The sequence below is a fragment of the Sturnus vulgaris genome, chromosome 3, assembly GCF_052056855.1.
Source record: "Sturnus vulgaris isolate bStuVul1 chromosome 3, bStuVul1.hap1, whole genome shotgun sequence".
In the NCBI taxonomy this organism is placed as follows: domain Eukaryota; kingdom Metazoa; phylum Chordata; class Aves; order Passeriformes; family Sturnidae; genus Sturnus; species Sturnus vulgaris.
Genome location: NC_142245.1, coordinates 64,441,443 through 64,455,944, shown reverse-complemented (window position 1 = coordinate 64,455,944; position 14,502 = coordinate 64,441,443). Strand labels below are relative to the sequence as shown.

Below are 14,502 nucleotides of genomic sequence, written 5' to 3'. Positions count from 1 at the left end.
ACTTGTGTTGTATTTCCACCATTTTTTAACTGTAGTGCTAATAGTAATAATGTCTTCTAGAATTCTTAAGAACACCACACCAAGTAATGCTGAAGTGAAAATCACAACTGATTAAATCCATTCTTTTAGTTCTCTCAACAACTTTGACAATAGCAGGTACTATGAGGTCCCTAGTAGAATGAAATACACTAAAAATAAAAGGAAATTAAATTATTCTGGTGTTAACAAGCACAGAGAAATATTCAATTTACCTCACACACATGCAAAAAAAAAGAGAAACATTTCCAGAAGATCTGCATACTCTTGCATCAAGAGTGAAGCTGAAAGAATGCAGATTTTCATGACAAAGTTTGAACTTGATTTTTTTTTTTAAATTTAGAGTTTTCCAGCAATTGAAAATCATGACGAAATTTTTTACAATCATCTTGTGGTCAAGACATTCGACTGGATTAGCAGTCTTCTACACAACTTCTCATTCCTTAGCAAATCTTAGAAAACCAATTATTTTAAACATTAAGCTCACAATATATTTCTTTTGCTAACATATGGTGTGTAATATAGAATTTGTAACTAATCTGTAGCTATAATTAGTATTGTTATAGATTAATATAATTGATCTAAACTGTAATTAATACATCATATATCACATAAAATCCACTGCTCTGGAAATAGAGGGGGCAGGATTTTGAATTTAAACTGTAAAGAGCCTTTATCAATGCATAATATTTCTTAAGTAGGTACAGACTTGTGAAGTTTTCCCTTTTGTTTAACTTTGAAATAGGGATTGAGCTAATTTTTTAGTCAGATAAAACAGTAAACCATTAATAAATGCCTGTTGAAGGAGGTGAAAAGAAGTAAATGGTTCCTGAGGAGGTTAAGTTCTGACATGAAACATGCAATTAATATTGAAGAATTTAGTGGACTCTATACAATTACCTTTAATCACAGTTTAAGTTCAGATTTTCCTATTTAGTGAAATACACCTTCAGAAGGCAAGTGTCTTTCCTCTGAAATCTGTTTCAGGGTTACATGAATTAATTTCCAAAGATACCCACTCCTTTCCATTGACTAGAAAGGAAGTCTGAAAATTTAGCATGGACATGTCACCTTTTTTTCATATTGCTGAGGTATGTGACATGGATCCTGCTAGTGATGCTGTCTCAGATTTAAATCCTTCTTGTTATTGTACACTTTGACTAAGCACTTAGATTTGTAACTATATGTTCATAATTAATTCCAGGTCTATACAACTATTTACCTTGATAAATTACTTAAATTCCAGAACAGCACCAGTTCCACAAAAATGCTTTGCTAAAACATTTTGTCAAAGTCTTTTATTACTTGGTACAGTATAAGAGATGTTTTTCAGATCAGTAAAAGTTCCTCTTTTCTTGTGCTGGCATGTTCACTGCTGTGAGAATAGTAACAGTTGTGTTTTCAGAGGAAACATCAGAATTCCAGAACCTTCTGGAAAATGCTGAAATTTGGAACAGTTAAAGCTCATAGAGGAAGAATTCCAATCAAATGGAATGAATTTGTATGCTACCTCTCAAATAAATCTTATTCTAGGGCAACTCAATTGAATTTGATTGGAGAATGTTTGTTAGTAGTTGGAGATCTATCTGGAAGATTGTTTGAATTTTCTGTACTAAACATAATGCAAATGTCTTTAAAATAATTATTTAAGAAATGTGTTGTAGGTATTAAATACTTCTAAAAATCTCTATGTAATTTGAAGCAGCACATCAAGTGCTAAGATTCTTTGTAGCTCTCTAGCATTACTGGTACAGAAACAGTAATTTGTTTCAAAATGTGAGAATAACAGTTCTGAATAATTAATTTTTTAATTTCTGAAGTCTCTCTGGCTCACAATCTTAATTCCAAATGATTTTAAAATCAAAATTTTAACCTTAATGGTAACTAATAACTCACATTTCACACAGCTCCTTGAAACCAGTCAATGACAAAGTTTTCAAGTCCTACAACTGGCATTAGGTATGTTCTTGGTAACAAGAAGATAGAAAGCAATTTTCATAAACTGACAAAGTATTTTTAAATAGAAAACCCCTTTTTTTCATCAGGACTGATAATGGGTACTTTAAAAGTGATTTTTATATACAAGAATTGAGTAATCACATGGTATGATTTGCTGTAGCCTCTCAAGCAAATTTGGTTAATAGTCTGTGTCATTTATTACTGTAAAGTGCACAACAAAAAATGAATAATTAATTATCTGTGCAAATCACTTCAGTCATTATTTGAGTCTTAGTAATTCTGTCAGAAATGTAGTTTCCCATCAGTCTTTATTGCTTGTAAATGGTTAAATGTATACTCAGAGTCCAACATATATTAAGGTGGCTTTTTTTTTTAATGAATCACAGCAAATTAGCTAATAATTGTTGGATTTTCATCAATTACCTATTTTGACTCCGGTGAATTGAATGCAATTAAGTTACAAATTATGGCAATTATCTGGTGCAAAGATTGATCAGTGAGATATAAACTACTTCATTGACACTGACAAGGTACAACTAATGGAGACAGAGAATTTCTATTGTGTTTGATATAATACAAAAGCCTAACACTATGGTAGTAAAACATATCCTATTTTTAGTAAGATATTCTATTATAAATATAGAGACCTATATTTTCCGTTAAAAGTTTATATATTTGGAAGTCTCTTTATTTCTACTCTGTGATCTTTTGAAGAGTAGCATCTAAGATACTGAACTCAATATACACATAGTTTCCTATTATTAACAGTCCAGTTTATCAACAAAACTGTCCTTAGGTCTCACGGTTCTGTTTCATAGACTTACATTTTTATCAAGCTTATAGCTCTAAGCCATAAACAGGTAAAACTCTGGGTGGTACCACTGAATTATTAGTATCAAAACACGATTTCAATTCTTTATTGTATTACATATAAAAACTGTCAAAGAAAGCGCAGAGTCAGCTTTCTTGGTAATTTCCATTTTATAAGTACGTATATTGTAAATATGAAGACTACTATTAGAAAGCTGTCTCTTTCTAATACGAACCTTAGATAATTATATTGAGATCAAGTTCATAGAGGAAACCTAACCTGAAATTGAACAAAGAGGCAGTTATAACTATAATTTACTTGCCAAAATTTAGAAATAAATTCACAAACTCTCACAAAGTAATTGAGTAATTTCAGATCCATATGAGATAGCCCTACATGTTGATAGGAGTGTATGTTTGGGATGGGCTTTAAGTGTAGTTTATATGACTTGATTTGAGATCAGCTGGAAGGTTTTGATTTGATAGCTCAGATCTTCGTTAGGTGGTGTTTTCTGAAACACATTCTATCTAAAATAATTTAAAGCTTTATTTTTTTCTCATTCTATGGGTTCAGTTCTCTGACTAAAAACACAGATCTTCAGATTAACAAACTGCTAATAATTGCACAACAACATTTTTAAAGGGCATTTAAAGTGTAAAATTAGTACCTCAGCTTCACACTATTTCCTGGGACTCCCGTGGCTGGGAGCATCTCTTAGCTGTCAGATGTGTTTCAAGCATGATGTGAAATGAGGAATAGGCTGCTGCAAGCCCCAGCCGGGTGGAGTTGGGGTTAGCTGAGAAGCAGCGCTGCCGTGTCCCAGCCTCTGCTCGTGCCCATGCTTTGTTATCATCCACACACATATTCATTCAGAACACTGCAGGCAGAAGGTCTTTACCAGGTGGGAAACAGGGATCATCGCAATGTTGTGAATAGGTGGCTATACCTGATGGCAACAGGATGAACCCCAGAAAGGTCAATAAAAAAAAAATGGAGAAACACCATTAGCAACAATGAATATTCTCAGCTGTCTCTTGGCTAAAGGAAGCACTTAAGGAGTGAAGTGAGGAGTTGTTTAATCTCTGTGGGACTGCTGTTATGTGGAAGAAATTTGAGTTCATTGAAAAGAGAAACAATATGCTGTAGGTGTGAGATTATACAGTGTGACTCAGAGCAAGGTAAAAAAGTGGTCAAACAAAGCACAGTATTTTCACAAGTCACAAACAACTTCTATTGCTAAAAAGAATATATTATATATAGGAGATTCTAGTTGAGTTACTTCAGTTTCTTCAACAGCAAATAACCAAGGAATTGCGTCATTGCAGTTGTTACTGAAATGAATTACTGGTCTGATTTGTTTGTTTAAAATTAGAAATTTCGCAGATACCATTATGCACTGGAAATTTGCTTTGTGTTTTGTGCCCCATGAAGTATATTTAAGCATGGATTCTCTTCTTAGATCCTTCCCTATACATGGAGATGGTTTCTGGAATTTCATATTTTCAACTACATAACCTCGCAAAGTTTGATCTATTCAAATTTATTGTCTTCTATACTCTGGACCTTTTGTGATGAAAACAGCACTTGCAATACTGCAATAGTTCATATACTGCCATTCTTTTCAGTATAAACTCATTTTCTAGGGGTTTATAACTCAGATATGAAATCTGCTGCAGACTGAAAGATGAGAAACCAGATGTCATCTGAGCAGCCCTACTTCAAACTGAAATTGAGTTTAAATTCCTTTAATGGATTTTTATCATGGAAGAGAGGAAAAATGTTTTGTAGATTTTAGGTACATTAATTGAAGTCTTATATAATTCAATTAAGAACTTCATTAAGAACTTTGAAATAGATAAGCTGTTCACTCATGCTTTGAATTGACATTTATAAATACAGTAAAAAATGAATTTCAGAACACTATAGCACTGTTTTGATAAATTCCAGAATAGGAGATTTGTCTAGGGCTTTGCATGTTTGAAAAAGAGAAAAAAATTATTTGTTCCATTAAGATTGCTGGTGGTTTAAACTAATCCAGAAGCTCATTCTTTTTCCTGACTAAATGCAAATGTATTTTCAGTTTCAACTTTGGTGGATATATAGCCACAAAACATAAGAGCAAAAATAGGTACACTCTTCTTTTTTATAGTTCTTAAAATTTTCCAGAGAACATTAGCCCAACAGGGTGACTACAGTGAGATGATGCTGCAGGGGAAAAATGAATGTGTAAATTCTTTATAATTATTATACACTCCCTAAGGCCAGACAAAATCTATCTGTGACTGCAAGACAGTAATAAAAATGACCACAAGTTCAGGCAAGGGAGTGGTGACTTCAGACTGTATTATTCAGAAGCTACTATGGGAAACGCCTCAACATTTGGCCAGATGTTTTACATTAACTTAAAAAGATTAAAAAAATATAATTAAAGGAAGCATCTGACTGGATAGGACTCCCCATTCCTAAAGGCATTATCTCCACAAAGATCTGCCTTTGCTACAGGTCTCTAAAAAGCCTCTTTATGTGAGCAAAACAAATTAGCCCCAACAAAGAGCATACTCATGGGGGTTTTGTGTTTTTGTTTTGGTTTTTTAGTTATGAAAACAACATAGCAAGCTCATTCTGCTAAGTGTGTCTATGTGTGTTTTCTATATTTTCACCTATATTATTTTGTAGGTAATTTTGGGTTTCATAGATTTGGTGAGGCTTCATTAGGTTTGATTTAGTCTGGCCTTTAGGTGACTGGCTAAATCACTGTCAATTTACTCTGAATATTGTACACTCTGGATCTGAAATTAGGGGGATGTTAATTAGCTGTAATTGGTCACAGAGATGGCAGGGAATTTTGAATGCTCTATTAGCCCATTAGCAAATACGGATTCCTGGGCCATCAATTTTAAGGACTAAAATAATCTTAAATTACTGAGTTGCATTTATCAATTAAAATGTATAATCCAGTTATGTGTACAAGAAATGCATGAAATACATTCATGAATTATGAAGCCAGTTAAAAAGGTGTGTTTTCTAACACAAAGGATGGAAGTAATTAACTGTTGTAAAGCACATATAAAGCCAAAATTATTTTTCTTCATTTCTGGAAATATTGAAAATATATGAGATCCTTCAATGTGATATACTGCTCATTCCGTATTCATACACACTGTGTACTGTATAAGATTTTTAGTTTCTTCTCTCAAGCTTTTGTAATGCATGTCACCTTCATACCATGTTAGAAATATTTCAGTCGTGTTCATAATTGTACAATACAGCATGATAGGAATGCAAGCTTTCATTTGATTCCTCAAAGGAATGAGCATAATGCACTAAAGCACAACACTGCAAAATTTAATTTCCTTCTTCTGGGTAGATAGAACAGGGGTGAAACTTTCAGTACAGATCTAATTCTTGTCTCATACTTTCCCCAAAATCCACTGCTAAAAGTAAAGCTGATTTGCGGATTCTATCCCTGTCCTAAACAAACTGACGCATAACCACTCAGGAAGCAAAGCTTTATCCATGCAATCCATGACTCAGGGTCCCCCTTCTATGATATATTTTGTATCATAATCAGCACTTCCAGAATAATACAGAGTGCTATAGAATTTACAGCCATCATGTTCTGGATGTGTAAAATTATGCAAAATTGTATCTTAAATCTTTCCGTGAGCATAGCTTGAATTCATACAATCTAATTTCACTTACCTAAGCCCTAAGTGTTAACCTCCCTCAGCCTCCCTCAGTTCCATAAGCTATTGTACAAATGCTGAATAAAGAGGGCCAGCAAAAAAGCAATTTAGCACCTCTGCTTTAGGATGACATTAAACATCTTCTTCATATCATTCCGGGACAAATTTCATCTTATACAAATTGTCAAAATTTCACAAATTTGATCGTTTACTTCTAAAAGAACATGAAACCATAGCAATCAAGAAGCAAAATGTAAGGGTTGGCACTCTAATCACAGAGGGTGGTGTGAAGTTCATACTGATAAATTATAAGAATATATAAGAGCTAAAATACACATACTGATAATTTATGTCTTTTGGAATTATTTGCCTTTCAGATAATGAGAGAAAAATTGTTAATTATTGAAGGAAAAGAACGCTCAGGTTCAAGTTTAAAGTACTTCCTACTCAGCTCACGTGTAGCGTTTTTACTGAGCTCCAAGAATCTCTAGGCAACCCATAATTTGGGAACTGAACTTCCTGTATTTTCCAGAGGTTAGCAGCTCTGTAGTGTAATCAGGGGGAAAATTCCATGTCTTTTCCTCAGGCACACAGTTCCCTGACTGGTTTACCAGGTCAGCCTGCTCCTGCTTTCTGCTGCACTCACTCCCATGTGGTGCAGTCACTGCTACAGCTCTGCTATGGAGATGGTCATTTCTGGAACAGTGAAAGTCCCTGTGGGAGCCCATAGATCAGAATCCTCTTTCTCAGCTTTGTAAATGCCCTTCAAAAATCTGCAGCCTGTTCCTTGGTCACCCTCCTGTCTCCTCTAGGCTGACTTCAGCTCTCTCTCAGCCTGCCTCATTCATATGCTGTGCAGACATTCTGAACTTGAACTTCATGGAATTTCAGGTAGAGAAATGGGAATGAAATTGAATGCACTGGCTTATGAAAGGCAAGTGTTCTTTGAGGTAAAATACACTGAATTTTCTGTGGTTTATGGATTTAAAAAGCATACAGCTGAATATCATTTCTTTGGCATCTTTCATTTGCATTTGGAAACTAGGAAATTAGTTTTAATAATGCCTGCAAAACTAAATTTACAGTCCTGAATATAACTATTTGCTCTTTTTGTGTAGGTCTGTTTTTTCAAAGAACAATATCAAACTCAAGACAAAAAAAGACGGGTTTTAAATTTAAGGAGTCACTTAGAAATACGCTCCAAATTCTACTTTCTATATGAAAAGGAGGCATTACTTCCACTTTAGGCAAATTGTCCAAAAGTGAAAATCATTCTTTTATCAATAATGCCAGCTACTTGATTCTATGTAAAATCTTTGGCCATTTCCATGGAATTTTGACGAATCACTGGGTTTAACTCAAAAAATCAGCAAGAAATCAGGAGTGGGAACCTAAGAGTTATGATAACAGCTATGCAACTATTCTTCTATGCATGTAAATACAAAAAACAGCGTAATAAATCCTGGTCTAAAGAAGTACAGCAGTTCCTTCTCTTACTGTTTGACCACCAAGAACTGATTTGAATGCTGGCTTAATTAACCACTTCAGAACAGAAATATTGCTGGGAAGGAAGAGAAACAAACTCAAACTAAAAATAATATAATATCATCTCTCAGAGACCTTCACAAAATAAAACCTTACCCTGAAGATCAAATTTTACATTGTTATATTTCTATGTCCTTGTCTGAAAATGTCAGTTGCCATCAGGACCTGTGAGATTTAGGCCCATTTAACCAATACAATGTGAACAGAATTCCATCTGCTTGGAAAGTTTCCTTTGGGCTCTGGTACAAATACAGATTCCTATTGCTTAGCATTACCCTGACTTGTTTATTGAGCATGTGTGACCTGACAGCCACTGAAGAAATTTTTGAGTTTAAGAGTTTAGTCTGACTTATGCCCAGGTTCTTGACTCTTCATTGAAAACATATTAAGAACTTGATGAGCTGATTGACTGATTGATAGAATTAATTAATATTTAATATGGAAAACTAAAGCTGAATATGACAGTTTCTCTTTCTGGGTTTGTCTCTCTGTTGTAGCATCAAGTGTTTGGTGTTCAAACTAAAATCTGATGCTTATTTTGGAAGGATCTCTCAAAAATCACTTTATGCTTTCCTGGTACTCCAGAGATGTCCTTCTGAAAACAAAGACAGATGAGAAAAAAATCCAAGAAAGTTTTGTGGTACATTTTCTCCACATTTCAAGCTCTCTGACATCTATTGATCCAGGATTTGTTGGTCTCTTTCAAGATCTATATGTGTTTCAAAAGCTTTCTGAGTAAATCTTGAAGTCAATATTGATATATAGCAGGACAAAAAAAATCTATGATTTTATCAGTAAACTAATAAAGTCCAGGAAATTTATTCCAAAACATCAACTCAATTTCTTTTGAATTAAAAGGCTGAAGTCCAAATTTCAATTCCTAGTTAATTATTGTGACAGATGCATTAACTTTAGAGCTGGAGTTCTCATTTAGGGAAGACAAGGACCCTAATCATTTGTTTTCTGGTTCACATACATGTTTCCCAATTGTTAATGGCTGTTAGCCTCAAAAAGGTTTTACTACTGAAGGCTTGCTGAACACTACAAACATAGGTAGTTAATTTATTTTTCATTATATATCATTGTCAGATAAAAGGCACAAATATTCTATTTCTTTCTATTTGCTGCTCTTTTTTTCTATTCCTCAGTTAGAATCGGAGTCCTTATACCACCCACTTCATTTTCATCTTTGTCCACAATAATCAATACGTACCCTAAAGCTTGATTTTGTTCATTTATCTAGCCAAATCTTAAAACTAGGGTAGAGTTATTGCCTTATTGAAGACAAGGGTGTGCCTTAGCTAATATTAAGAATCTGGTGCTCTGTACTTATGGTTCTTCAAGATAATTTTTAGGGTTAGAATGTTCTTCTACATTTTTCTGATCATTGAACTGTGTAAGAAGATATCAGAATACACAAAGCAACTATTAAAGACTTTCTATTTCTGAAAATATGAATTAATACTAATTTCCTGTTTCTAGAAAAAAAAATTATATAGAAATTGGAAACAGGAATCTGACCTTACATGCTGTCTTGGGGTGTCCTAAACCAGGACACATGCTCATATACTTTTTACATTACTCTCAATGTATTCATTTTCCAGGATAAGAATGGGCTACAAAATGGAGAGACTTAAATTATAAAGGTGTATGAGATGTAAACTAATGTGTTCTGACATTTCTCACAATATCTTCTCTTTTGATAAACTCAGCAGAGACACTGTGCTGTCCCCAAGGAGGTGAGACACAGGCATATTTACGTAATAGAGGCTGCTTAATAAATTTTTAAATTTGAATATACAAGGTGTCAAACAGAATATACTGAGTTTTACCTGCTAAGGTTTTGTAATCCACCAAGTCAAACATTACAATAGCTACTGCTGACCAGGTAACAATCAAAGCAACAACAAGAAGCCATGCTGCTGGTGAGCTGAACGTTGTCACGAGGTCTTCTGTCACTGATTTCTTGCCCACTTTCATGGATGACGAGGGAACGGATCCGTTCTTACCATCGATTATCGTCGTGGTTGTAGACATGTGTCCTATGCAAACAGACCAAACAGAGGAAAACAGTGTAACAACTTGGAGCCTTAAAGCCAAGAATATGAATGCTGTTTTGAAATTGTTTTGTCCTCAGAATGTTTAATATAAATATAAATGTTGTATTATTAAAAAAAGGTCCTTGCACTTTCTGGAAGAAATAGTCACAACCAGCCTTTTTATTATAATATAACATTTTTTAGTCTGCCACAAATAGCTGCAGGCCTAGGAGAGTGATTGATGAAAGCATAAAATATTATTACCCTCCAAAGGATTGTCTTGTTACGGGCTGTAGACCAGATTCTCAGGTGATGTGATTAAGTGAACTTCCTTTGACTTTAATGGACCTAATGCATCTATACTGCGTGAGGTTTGGCTGGAATTCTGCTGTGAAGGACATGTATCAGTAGCAATAGAAATACATATACTTCATTTAATCTAACAGAAACACTAATGATTTCTATGTCCAGGATCCTTAAAAGTAGAGAATAAGATTCTTGCTGACTTTTAAATTCCTTTGTTTGTGGAATTTTTCACTTAATGAAATAATCTCCTAAGAAACAAGAGTTACAATGCCAGAGTAGACTTGATTCCAGAAAACACGGGTTTGGTAATAAAAAGCTGGCAGGAAGTTGAATGCTACTTGGCTAAGTGACCAGCTGACACACATGAACTATGTAATGGACATTAACAGTAGTGACTTAACCTACTTTTTCCTGAGGTATTAAAAATGCTAATTCTGGACACAAACCAAAATTATGCTAACAGAAACCTAATCATACTTGAAAATTCTCATCTTAATCTGCTTCTTAAAATACATCTTGATAACGTAAACAATCTAGGGAGGTATTTTTTTCCCCATTATATACAATAACAATAGTAAAAGATCACGGTTCAAACGTCACAGTTCAAACTTGTAGAAGACCATGGTATCTCCACTTAGTTTGCAATATCTTCTTGTATGCTACAGTTAAAATCTTCAAAGATATATTTTCTTGGTCTGGTTGTTCACACCAACTTGCATAAATTAATTTCAGTGATTTAAGGGACTCTTGCCCACACAGACATCTAAAATTTCAAGGAATCAGGTGACACCTGGTTTGTGAGACCTGTTTGTCTTCTGTCACAGCTTATACAGCTTATAGAACTGATATTTTCTGTGTAGCAGAGTTGCTCTACATGAAGGTAAGCAGAATTAATTTCACTTTTGACATAGAAAATGACAATAGTCACTGAGAAACTTTTGCTGGAGCTAAGGTACAAGCTGTTGAAGACTTTCCAACATTTGTCATCACAACCTGTATTTAGACTCTCTTTGAAAATCACAACATTTATATTCTTAAAGAAATAAATGAAGAAAGGATTAAATCATTAATATTATGCATGCATATATTTTTCTTCCCATTGTACCCAAGCAAATCTTGCAATTCTTATGCTAACAATTACTGGTTTTGTTCCCTTCTGTAGAATGTCAAAACAATATCCTAAAGTGATACTGAAATGTCCCTTTATGTATCTGACAAAAACATATAAAATTGGGAAGGACAATTTTGGTGGAAGAAGTTCCCTAATTCTTAGCCTGTCATACCTGTTGAATTTTCAAAGTCATACCCTAATCTGTTCTAGAATTCTTTTTTTATTTTATTTTATTTTGCATTATATTAATTTATTAATAATTGTATTAATGAGTAGTTCCCTTAGCTCTGCCTTTTAATTTTGCTTCTGCATAAACATCTTGGTGCTGATCAGTACCTTGCTTCAAGCCCTGAAAACCTGCTCTGCTACACAGCAGAGTTGTAAAAGCAGAGCAAGATTGGCATATTACATGTTTTTTGTTACTTATTTGAAATTTATTCTTATTTATATAATATTTATTCTGCTTATGAATAATGTCTGTCTCCTAGGATAGATTGTATACCATTAAAAAAAATATTATAAAACCATCACTGCTTCCATTTCTCCAAACAAAAATTTTAGATCAAACAATTCAAAGCAGGAGGAAAAATCTGCCAAGTGACAACTAGCAATAAAGATCAGCTTCCTAAGCAAATTCAAAATCAATAGCGTTTTGTTATCCTACTGCATACAAGATGCAAGTAATTTGTGCATGTAACAGGTCATAAATGACACATTATGCATTTTTTCCCCCTTGGGGATATCAGTCATAGTTTATGATGTGTAAGAAAGAATAGAAAGGTACTGTCTCATCTTGACAAATCTGATTAGTATCACAGCATATCTTCAAGGACATCCTAGTGGCAGATATTTGCAGTTATAATATGAACAATTAAAATTGCACGTGTGTATACAGATACTAGTCAAAGGATCATTCCTCTAGGTCTGCTGCTATGTAAAAATAGTTCTCTACTATTTAGTATACCTAACTTTTCAAACTCAGACCACTATGTATCTTCTTTGGTGAAGAAAATAGTAACTGATGATTTATCAATCAGAGCAATGCTGCAGAGACAGAGCTCAAGTATGCTAGGAGGTTATGTGTGGCAAGCTTCTGGCTGTTGATGTAGTCAAGTCAGATTTCCCCTTAAAAACTCAGGATGTTAATAAAATTGCTGTCGTTGCATTCATTAAAGTGTAAGTAAATAGCTATTGATTCAAATTTGACTGGAAGTCAAGCTAGGAAAATACTGTTATACTGCTGAAAGTTCCTGATACAGGTGCTTTCAGTGTGATTCAGGGGCCTAAGAAAGATCTCCAATGTTTTAAATGCTTTACATTATCAAAGACATCCTCACAGGACTGGCAAGCAAAATCTACAGGAAGTAACTTTGAAACTGCTTAAAAAAAACCCAGAGAGGATGTCCTAAAACAAATAGAAATTAGATTTTTATGTCCCTAGGTACCTATATAAACAAAATTGCCTGGAGGATTTTATCTGATGACTCCTGAGAAAGACATTGTTTGCTGCTATGTAATCTCATGTAGGGTGGCTTGTACATTGATACCATCATAATTTCATGACTCTGAAATGAAGAGGCAATAACACTGAGATGATCTCTGTCTCTCTACAAGCATTCTGTTATTGTAGTACCCAAGGTGTTATCCTCAAGCTTTTCTCTGATTGTTTCTTGCTTTTGGGTGTCTAGGTGCTCTGTTCATTTTTGTCCACCTCCTACCAGTGCTAGCTTTCTCTGCAAACCTTCAGTGATGATATTTACAGAGCTAGATAAGAGAGAAAAAGGGCACATATATACAGTGTTTCCATCAGTTCAGCCAGCAGTGATTCTCCTTTTTCTCAGTGCCAAAGTTAGGCAGAACTCATGCCCAAGAGGTCAGTGGGGCTTCAGGTGCCCAGTGGGGGACAAAGATAGGCACTTTTGTTGTTTTGAAATCACCTGATGGACTCTACTGAGTTCTACATTTACAGTTAGCAGAAGTCGTTCAGCAGCAGGTTAAAATCAGATTGCTGAACTTTTATAGGTTACCTTGCCATCCATATAATAAACATTTTCTCTTTCAATACAAATTTCTGTGTCTGTATTACAGCCAGCCTGAATCCAGGTCAGTTTACTTTCAGTGAGCACTGCAGTGGATCAGGAGATTCATGAGCAGATCAGTTGTCTCTGCTTTGGGAGAGGCAACATCCATCACAGGAGTGGAGGGTGCAGCTGAAGGCTGCTACAATTTCAGCCATCCAATTTTAATCCACTGCCACATGTCTGCTAGAGCCTCTTGGCACTTTGGCTTGTGATTGCTATTGATTTTCAATGAGGATAGGAACTTTAAAAAGTTATATATACATTTCTATAAAAAGATTACTCCAGGGATATATACCTCTGACTGCACATCACAATTTCTCGTTCACACAGGACTACCCCATCAGGTCACGAATGTCACCTTTACATCAACAGATTGATTTGCTAAATTCCAAACAGCTAAAACTCTAAGATTCTTACTATTCCTCTGGTTTCAGAGTTGTCACGTAGAATACAATCTGAAGACCCATAAGGTCTCGTAAGTATAAATAAACCTTGACAATTGGCGACAACTTTGAGAACACTGTGTGACTTTCAGAGTCCAGAGTGAGCTTGTAGTCCTGGAATCTTAGGTAAAATATCCTTTGTATTTGTGGGCTGAGGCATTTTCTCCTTAAAACTTAATAAACATAGGAGTCCATGGTTGAGGATGGGTGCTTTATTTTACAGTTCAACTGCTACACCTCCTACTACTCTAGAAGAAAAATGAAACAAAACAAAACTAAGCCTCCAAAACTAATAAATAAACCTATTCCACTCAGACTCATTCAGGTGTAAAAGAGTAATTTTCTGGTTTTTTGTCATTTCATAACTATTTTATGTGTAGCAATCTTATTCTGCCAATAGGACAAAAAACCTAAGTAAAATATTTAACATGCAATGCCTTTTTAAGACCAGGCATATTAAAAGCAGAAGGTTAGTCACAATACTA

At 34.6% G+C, this 14,502-nt stretch overlaps 1 protein-coding gene across 1 annotated transcript in view; it reads right to left on the bottom strand.

Moving 5' to 3' along the window:
* The window catches only part of TRDN (triadin), a 216,100-nt gene that overhangs the window by 176,916 nt on the left and 24,682 nt on the right, over nucleotides 1–14,502 (bottom strand). The window contains exon 2 of the mRNA XM_088161865.1: nucleotides 9,870–10,079. Coding sequence (XP_088017991.1) covers nucleotides 9,870–10,079 — 210 coding nt within the window. The remainder of the gene's footprint in view (nucleotides 1–9,869; nucleotides 10,080–14,502) is intronic.